The 9,812-nt window shown below is 47.8% G+C and overlaps 1 protein-coding gene across 3 annotated transcripts in view; it reads left to right on the forward strand.

Moving 5' to 3' along the window:
- LY86 (lymphocyte antigen 86) overlaps window positions 1–9,812 on the forward strand; it is a 43,608-nt gene that overhangs the window by 32,634 nt on the left and 1,162 nt on the right. For 2 of the 3 annotated variants that reach the window (XM_010835835.1, XM_010835834.1), the window contains one exon: window positions 6,302–6,354. In XM_010835835.1, coding sequence (XP_010834137.1) covers window positions 6,302–6,354 — 53 coding nt within the window. Of the gene's footprint in view, window positions 1–3,742; window positions 3,906–6,301; window positions 6,355–9,812 lie in introns of those variants that run through there. The other variant, XM_010835836.1, reaches the window with a different exon arrangement.

Raw genomic sequence — 9,812 nt, forward strand, 5'->3', positions numbered from 1 at the left:
TCAACATATATTCCTTAGATCAGCACAGCAAACACCCACCCTTGAACTGCAAAAAAAAATAGAAACAATGATCACCTTAGACTTTTTTTTTTTTTTTTACTAAGAGAAGGAAAGGAAGGAAGGAAGAAAGAAAAGACAGAAAGAAAGAAGGGAAGGAAGGAAGGAAAGAAGAAAGAGAAAGAACAGTGCCTGTCCAGGAATTCTGTAACCCTGGGAACTTCCCTCCATCCTCAAAATTAAGCCTCTTGTAAATGATCCAAAAATGTGTTGAACTTGTCCTTTGAAATCCATCAGTTCTTTTTGTTGATCCCAAAATATTGAGATTAATAATGACATAGGACCTAGGTCCGGATAGTCAAAGCTATGGTTTTTCTAGTAGTTATGTATGAATGTGAGAGTTGGACCATAAAGAATCTGAGCATCAAAGAATTGATGCTTGCAAATTGGGGTGCTAGAAAAGACTCTTGAGAGTCCCTTGAACTGCAAGGAGATCAAACCAGTCCATCCTAAAGGAAATCAGTCCTGAATATTCATTGGAAGGACTGATGCTGAAGCTGAAGCTCCAATACTTTGGCCACCTGATGCGAAGAACTGACTCCTTGGAAAAGACCCTGATGCTGGGAAAGACTGAAGGCAGGAGGAAAAGGGGATGACAGAGGATGCAATGGTTGGATAGCATCACCGACTCATTGAACATGAACTGGAGTAAACTCTGGGAGACTGTGAAGGACAGGGAAGCCTGGCACGCTGCAGTCCATGGGTTGGCAGAGAGTCGGACACGACTTAGCAACTGAACAGCAACAAAAGGCCAAAGTGTTTTTAATTCTCTAAGGTAATACGGGATCCTTTACAAACTCTCAGCCTGTTGTGGAGTTTCATTAAATCTAATTGAAGTGAAGTCAGTAAGTCATGTCTGACTCTTTGCGACCCCATGGACTGTAGCCTACAAGGCTCCTCTGTCCACGGAATTATCCAGGCAAGAATACTGGAGGGGATTGCCATTTCCTTCTCCAGGGGATCCTCCCAACCCAGGGATTGAACCCAGGTCTCCTGCATCACAGGCAGATGCTTTACCGTCTGAGCCACCAGGGAAGCCAGTACCCACAATTCTGTGTAATCATCATGTAGGAAGCTATTTGAGAAGGCGGACTGGCAGCTCTCCTGTGGACCCCGTGGGTTGCTGGTGTTTGCATTTTAACAAACGTCCTGAGAGCTCTGATGTGCACGAACACCTGAGACCCCCAATCTGAGGAAGACCACCCCCTGTGACATCTGTTTCATGACTTCGGTCACACTGCCCTTCCCTGTGGCTGCCCCAGATTTCTGAAGATCAGCTGAGTTTCTTCCCTTTCTTCCCATCACCATCTCCTTTGCTTCTCCTTCTGGCAATGCAATTAGCCCACCAATTCACAAGCTGTATTTTGAGAGTTATATTAAGTGTTTACACACAGAAATCCAAAAATAGATTAGTAAGGAAAAAAAAAATTTAAATCCTCCTTCCCTTCTTGCTGCCAGAAGTTATAGCTCTTACAGAGAAAACCTGGGCGGCAAATGCAGAAAGCTCTTGTAGGAAGAATGAAGTTGGAGAAAATCATTTCACCTCCTAGGCCATCCATGGCTCCATCGTTGGCCCTGTCCATTCCAAGAGCCATGAGTCATGTGTGGCTCCTGGTAACCAGAAACGGGGCCCATCCAAGTGAGATGGGCTCTGAGTACAGTTTGCACCAAATTTTGAAGACTTTGTACAAAACATAGATTGAAAAAAGAATTTAAAAATCTCATTGATGCTTTCTATATTGGTAATCTATTGAAATTATAGTCTTTTTTTTTAAATTTTGTTGAAAAAAATCTTTCAAGCAGAGATGATTCACATAACTTCAAGATAAAATTATTAATGGCATATTTTAATTCATGCATGTTTTACTTTCAATATGATCCTAAAGGGTGCCATTTTTGAAAAAGGATTTTGAAAGGCTTGATCAGTTTTTTCAAGTTTAACTTAACTTTGATATGCATGTCATTGTCTTATAGGCATCATTGGGTTTTTTTTCCCTTTAATTGTTAGCTGGTCTCACTCTGCCAGATAAATATTCATTGTCAATGGTTTTAAGTTCTTTAACACTTTCTTTGCCTTTAGAGACCTAGATTTTTTTTTAAATTAAATTCAAAATTTGTATTTTGTATGCAATGTGTTAATTATATTTTCCATTGCCAAAAAAACCAGTTTTTGTTGAAGTATAGCTACTTCACAACGTTGAGTTAGTTTCTGCTGTAGAGCAAAGTGAATCAGCTACACGCATACATATACCCCCTCTTTTTCAGATTCTCTTCCCGTTTAAGCCACCAGGGAATGCCGAGTAGAGTTCCCTGTGCTCTGCAGTAGGTTCTCATTCGTGATCTGCTTCACACGTAACACCCATAGTGTGCATGTGAGTCTCATTCGTGATCTGCTTCATACGTAAAACCCATAGTGTGCATGTGGTTCTCATTCGCGATCTGCTTCACACGTAACACCCACAGTGTGCATGTGGTTCTCATTCGTGGTCTGCTTCACATGTAACACCCATAGTGTGCATGTGGTTCTCATTCGCGATCTGCTTCACACGTAACACCCACAGTGTGCATGTGTCAGCGCCGGTCTCTCAGTTCATCGTCCCACCCTCTTTCCCCTCCTTGGTGTCCGTTCATTTGTTCTCTATGTCTGCGTCTTTATTTCTGCTTTGCAAATAGGCTCGTTGAAATTATAATAATTGTAATATTTGGGTTAATATGCATGTATTATTAAATTAATTTCGCTTATTTCTTTTTACTTTTTAAAAATAATACAAATTACAGATGTGGTTCACATTATATTTCCATTGGATAGTGCTGACCTAAAACCAAATGTCCAATACGATAGCCACTCTCCTCGGGGGGGCCACTGAAATCACTTACATTTAAATTAAATTAAAACCTTAGCCACACTAGCCACCTTTCAAGTTCTCAGTGGCCACATGTGGATGGCGGCTGCTTTATCTAATGATGCTGATGCGGGATAGTCACACCTTGTGGAATGTTGCACTAAGCATCACTGACCTGGTAGGCTCTGCATCACTCTGCATTTTTCTTAACCACCTGTCCTGAGTTTAGTTGGAATTTGTGTTGGAAATTTCACTGTCTAGACCAGGGACTTTCTCTTTTGTTGAATACCTAGAGTATGCGGGTGTCATGGTTCCAAAGAGGTCTTTGCTGGAGCCCAAGAATCCGCCTGCAATGCAGGAGGCCTGGGTTCGACCCCTGGATTGGGAAGATCCCCTGGAGAAGGGAAGGGCTCCCCACTCCAGTATTCTGGCCTGGAGAATTCCAAGGACTGTATAGTCCACGGAGTTGCAAAGAGTCAGACGTGGCTGAGCGACTTTCACTTCACTTCACTTCAAATATATGTAAGCCGCCACTCTTGGCCCTTCTCTGGCCAACCGCCCAGCCTCCTCTCTGGGCCCGAGATCAGTGTATCAGTGCCCTACTGCTGCTGTGAGCCTAGTGACCTGCCACACAAAGGTGTTCTCTTACCACTCTGGACACCAGAAGCCTGAAACCAGACTCAGGAGGGCTGTGTTCCTTCTGGAGAATTCCGAGGATGGATACAGGTCCATTTCCTTGAGGTTTTTAGTTTGTGGAAGCTGCTCGCTTTCCTTGACTTGTAGCCACATCCCTCCTCTCTGATTCCATCCTCACATCCCCTTCTTCTTTTGTTCTTCCCCAGCTTATGAGGATCCTTGTGGTTACACTGGACTCACCCAGACAATCCAAGATAATCTCCCCATCTCAAAATGCTTAATATGACATCTCAAAATCCTAATTTTGCATCTTCAAAAGCCCCTTTGCCTTGTAAAGTATGTACAGGTTCTAAAGATCAGGACATGCACATCTGGTGGGGGAGGGGCAGGCATTAGTCGCCTGTACAGCCTCCAAACGGAGAGCCAGCACAGCTGTCTGAACTGCGCATACTGTGACCTTGTGAAGAGGCCATGTAATTGTGCGTCATCAGAAGAAAACTCAAACTCTGTATGCTTCCAATGAAAAGGCCCTCCAAGAAGTTCTGAGAGCTTCACCGGTGATACAGCTACTTGTGTACCTGGGGTGAGATGTGAGTTTCTCTGTTAGGGGATCCTATCGCTGCTCAGAAAGGTTTGCCTTCTTGGACTGTTCTTGTTGCCCTTTCCCAGACCCCATAACGCTCCCACCAGTCAGGTCCCCTGCCCAGAGGAGAAACTATCTGACTAGAAGTGGGGGACACAACCCATGTGTCTGTCGGAACCATTCTTGGCAGAGAAAGAGGCTAAGATTGTCAACGAGTCCTTATAGGAGTTTGTCATTGAGAGGAGGCCCATGTGATATTAGGGCAGAAAGACCGGGGTAACGAGCACATCTCTGAATGCCTGGAGAGGGGGCATGGCGGGACCCTACTCAGCCCTAGAAGGCTGCTCACTTCATAGTTTTATAAATGCCCATTGCAAGTGCACAGTGAATGTGTCTAAGTTTAAATAACGTTAGATTACTCTCTTAGTGAAAGGGCAGCCGTCTGGTCCACGACTCTTCGGGAGCTGCTATTTCCACATTTTAAAATCCATTTCCTCTCTAAAAATACACTGTGTGCCAATCACACAAATATCTGGGTTCCCCAAAAAAAGTCGATTGGCAGAAGCAACTTCAAGTATTCAGAAGCAGGAGGGTGAAATTTTTAATCCACTCCGTATTAAAAACTGATCAAGATTCCCAAAGAAGGAGAGAAAGAAGTGGGTACAGATATACCACGGCTCTTTTTATAGCCCTGGAGTGTGAGGATGTTAATTAAAGGAATCTCAGAACCCGAGATGATCTGGAAAAAGAAGGAGCAAGAATTTAATTTTAGGTGTTGTTTCATCAGGTTTAAAAAAAAAAAGTTTCGTGAGTTACTTGCAGCAATTCTCAGGAACTTCATGGGCCCACAGAAAAGCTCCAGTTGAAACTGTAAAGTGAGGACCGAGTTCGTGGCAATCTCTCACCCCACAAAGGTCGCTCATAGTGAAGCACAAATCAGCAGATGTTGGAGCATTAAATGAGCATAACAAAGTGCTAGATAGCATTTGTTTGGTATGCTTCAAAAGATAGCACTCGTCCATTTTTTTTAAACCGGAAGCTAAAAAAGAAAAAAAAGACACCAGTAGAACTTAGCAACTGTTCACAATGGCTCAGGAAGAAGGTTCCCAAACCCAGCCTTGGCAGGTTTCTCTGCGTCCCCCCGGGAACCTTCGCGTCCCTCTCCTTCACACTGGGAAGTAAGGTGAGAAACGTGCAGGAAGACCTGCTGGCTCCCCCTTCCCAGGGCCCCGTGCTCCGCGAGCTCGCACACGAGCTCCTAGTCCCCTCCGCGCCCTGCAGAAGAGGCCTTCCTACTTCTGCATTGCAAGTGCAGGCGCTGCGTCATGGGATAGTTAGCAACTCGTCCACCAACACTTAGTGAGGAGGAGAGCTGGGTCCTGCCTCCAGGATCCAGCCGTTTGCACTGTGTCACCTTAGAACACCAAGTAGATACGTGAAGTGGGTATAAAATGCGTCCAGGGGAATCCAAGCAGAATCCAGCCGCACCTGACGGGAAGGGGCGCGCTCACTGGTGTGCTGGGACTCTGCTCCTCTGTCAGCTGGGTCCCGTTCCCTGAGGGACTTCAAGTGGTTCGTGGTCCCAGCAGCCATGGTTCTTGAGCTGCAGGCAGCAGAAACCTACTCCTGCCGTCAGCAGCAAAGGGATTGTCTTGAAAGGCTACCGAGAAGTCACAGAATCAGCGAGAAGCCTCGGGGAGATCTTGTCATTCAAACGTCCCACACCAACCATCGTGTCAAACCCAGCATCTCTGTACGTAAATTTAGCAAATCTTCCCAAACATCATTATCAGGGCTTTATACGGATTAGCTCTCTTCATTCCTCGCAACTCTGTTGTTGTCCTTACTATACCCGTCTTAAAAACGAGGGCGCTGAGCCCAAAGGGATCGTAACTGTCCAAGGTCGATCAGTCACGGGAAGTTGTCTTAGGATTTAACCCTGAGCATCCCAGGGCCAGCCTACCCTCTGAACCCTCATCCTGCCTGGCTCTCTCGTGACCTGCGTGTCTCCTGCTACTTGCTACGGCCTGGATTCTGTCCCACTTAGGGATTTATGTACCACAGTCAGAGACCCTTTGCTTCCATCACTGGATCCCCAGGGCACAGTAAGCAGAGACAATAGTAAAGTCAATTCTGTTTCAACACTTGAATGACTTGATGTGCGCTTTGTCTGTCTTTCCAGAGCAGATTTATTATGCCGGCCCTATCAATAATCCTGGATTTGAAATTCCCGAGGTAAGGGTTTGGTTTGCTGTTTTATTTTGTTCCTTAATTATTGTATCGAGCAGTTTCTTAAAGAAGGAGGTGGGCAGGGAAGAGACAGCAGAGGAGGAGAGGGAATTAAACTAAAACCTTCAAGTTTTTGCACCGCCTTTCACTGAGAAGACCCTTTCTGGGTGAAGCTGTTACTTCATTGTGGGCACTTGCTAATTAAAGCTTGAGGCACGGGTTTTGACGTTTTGGTGTTTAACATTTTTGTCCGGTGGGATCCTGGGGCACCCCTTGTGGAGACAGCGCCCCTAGAGAGGGGCTCTGGGGCCCTGTCCTGCTGGAGGACTCTGTCCAGGGGCCTCCGTGTGGCCAGACTGTTAGAGGCGAGGCAGGCAGCAACAGGCGGGCTGGCCGTTCAGAGAAGGGAAGAGAGACAGCCCAGAAAGCTCTAAGCTCCCCAGTTACTGCGCTTGCTCAGTACTCACAAGCTCCCACCCCGTAAATAAAATGTCCACGTCTTGCACCTTCACTGTTTTTCCAACAATTCCTTTTTATTCAAAACACCATTAGTTTATGAAACAGCCGAATTCCAGCAACTCAGACATAGCAATCCATTCTCAATAGCTACTCCTGAGAGCATCCTTCAGAAAAACATCAAAAGAATCACAGAAATGTAATCGGTTTGTTTCATTTTTTGGTTTTCAATTTCATCCTTTTCATCTTCCAAAGCCTGAGTATGACTCTAGAAGAGGACCTCCTGCTCCATAAAGAATCTCTTGAACTCATTTCATCCCCCAAGGCATGTTCCCTTTCTGTCCCAGCCTCTGCATTCCTCCTCTTCAAGCCGCCAAGTCTCCAGACCACCTCGGTCTTTCTCCAGCGATGCTTTGGCAGCTGGGGCAGGTCCAGCTGTCCAGAGTCTTCTCCTCAGGCCTTTCAGGGTAACATGCAAGTTGTACAAACTCTCTTCCCTTCTAGGATGTGAGACCAAATTTCTCCCACAATGTTTTTGCTTTAAATCTTTGCTATTTGAATTCTTTTTCTTTCTCCATTTTTTTCTGTGGATCCTTCCCATGCACCCCCAATCCATCAACTTGAAATTTGCAAGCAATTTACTTTTGTTTTGCATTACTAACTTAAAAAAAAAAAGCAGTTACTCTTAGCAACTGGAATGAAATAGAAAGAACTTAAAAGTCATAGGACCACTTTGAAAGAAATGAAGCCCAGATGTACCGAGGTTTATTGCATCCATGTAGGACACGTGGGTGAACGCATCACCTGCATCCGTGGCCCGCCTGCATTGCCTGCATCCGTGGCCTGCTTGCATTGCCTGCATCCGTGGCCCACTGACGATGCTCCTTGCGATGTTGCCCAGTGTGAGACTAAGACAGTGGTCAGGTTGCCTGCCCCCACCTGCCTGTTCAAGCATCCACAGAAGCCCTCTGTGCAGTCCTCCTACCTCTTCAAGACTTTCTGGGCCCGTGGAGCAGGAACCTGGCCAGTCCTGACCCCCGAGCCAGGCCTGCAGGGGACAGAACCAGAACCACACGTGACCCATCACGTGAGCCGCACAGGCAGCTGGAGGCCTTAATCCCAACCTGGGCTCCCCTGCTGGCCCGAGACCAGCCCGGCCTCCCAGGCGCCCCTGGCTGGCCGCCGGCCTGCAGGCCACAGAGACGCTGCTTCCTAACGTGGAACAGAAATGGTGTGCAGACTTTTGGTTTTAGAAGACCTTGCCCAGGTGCCCCCTCCTCCCACCAAACCCCCCAGAGGTGGGCTCTGTGCTAATTCCATCCCTGCTCGACTGAAAACTGCCCACTCGGCTGCCAGTCTTCAGTGTGTTGGTATTATTTTCTTTTTATCACCACCAGTCCTTGGCCCCACTGAAGTCCCGCCTGCAGTGGGCATCTGTCTATGGCGGCTGCTTTCTGACTTAGAGACTCTATGAGCTTCCAGCTTGGCTGCCAACTTGGAGGTACAGCCTGAACCCTCTAAGTGCCAAGGGTGCAACTACAGCCTCCTACCTGGCGAATCCAAACCGCAGAAAGGCCCCTGGTCTGTGCCTCGTCCCTTCTTCCTGCCCGCAGATGGGCACAGCTGCCTGAACACTTTCACCCCTTAGAGCAGAGTCTGTATTAATATATCTTGTGATTCAGAATCCCGAACCCCTTCCTTCAAATACTGCATCTTTTGTTAGGCTTCTAAAGCATGGATGAAAGACTCAGTTGGGTTACAGTAATTTCGTGTGGCATGTTCTTAAAGGCACAGGAACAGTGAAAAGTAGATGATGGGGATGATGATGATGATAGAGAGGAAGAAGCCCACTCGGGTGCACGTGTGAGCTGGTCTTTATCCAGACCTAATTCTCTGACTTTTACACTGTGACTGACACCCCTAACACTGCTTCTGAAGTCATAGCTGCTGCTATTTGAGCAGGCCTAGGGAGCCTAGACCGTCATAGAGTCTTTAAGGTGAAGGGTGCCTAAGGTCACCTTCAGCAGCCTTCACACCCAAGACCCCATCAGTGCTGGGGAACCCGCTCGCTCCTGGGCCTCTGCTAATTGCTAGAAAGTTCTTCTTTCCTAGCCCGAGACCAGTCATGCACCATCCATCCGGTGGTCTGATCTGGCCCTGCCCTCCAGCTGACACAGATTAAACACCCTCCCTTTCTTGGATGGGGGCTTCCCTGGTGGCTCAGATGGTAAAGAATCTGCCTGCAGTGCAGGAGACCTGGATTTGATGCCTGGGTTGGGAAGATTCCCTGGAGAAGAGAAAGGCAGCCCACTCCAGAATTTTTGCCTGGAGAATCCCCATGGACAGAGGAGCCTGGTAGGCTTTAGTCCATCGGATTGCAAAGAGTTGGGCACAACTGAGCAACTAACACACACTTTCCCTTGGGTGACTGGCTCCTTAGAGATGGGCCAAGAGTCCCAGGAGCTTCTTCCACCCTCCACCATGCAGAGCTTTTCTCCTCGGGACAGAGTGTCTGCAGCCACGGGCTGTGGGGTGGGTAGGCCTTCAGCCACGAGCACTGCAGATGTGGCTCCTGCCCAGGGCCTCTCTGCTGCGCCACACACAGCCTGGGCGGCCTTCCCTGACCGCAGGCAGAGGGGCTCCTCTGTGGCTGGCCATGGCCAGAAAGGACCCCGAAAGGCAGGAACACGTTCTCTAGTGGCGCGTTCAGGTTCCGTGCCGTTGAGTTTTGCCCCCCAACTGCCTCCTCCGTCTCCACACACAGCACTCCATCTTTCCTGTTGCTCAGGCCAGGATCCTTGGGGTCAGCCTTCACCCCTCTCTTCCCCACCCACGTGGGTCTCCTCAGCAAACCATCTTGGCTCTTCTTTGCAAATCCAGCCAGAATGCCCACCTCTCCCCCGTCTCCCCCAGCTGCTCCGAACCGTCCCCACCTCTCACCTGGCTCTTGCAGCGCCTCCTACCTGGTCCACCACTTCCTCCGCATCTCCCCCCATCTCCTTCCAGTG

Source organism: Bison bison, unplaced genomic scaffold (genome assembly GCF_000754665.1).
Source record: "Bison bison bison isolate TAMUID 2011002044 unplaced genomic scaffold, Bison_UMD1.0 scf7180017864053, whole genome shotgun sequence".
Taxonomy (NCBI): Eukaryota; Metazoa; Chordata; class Mammalia; order Artiodactyla; family Bovidae; genus Bison; species Bison bison.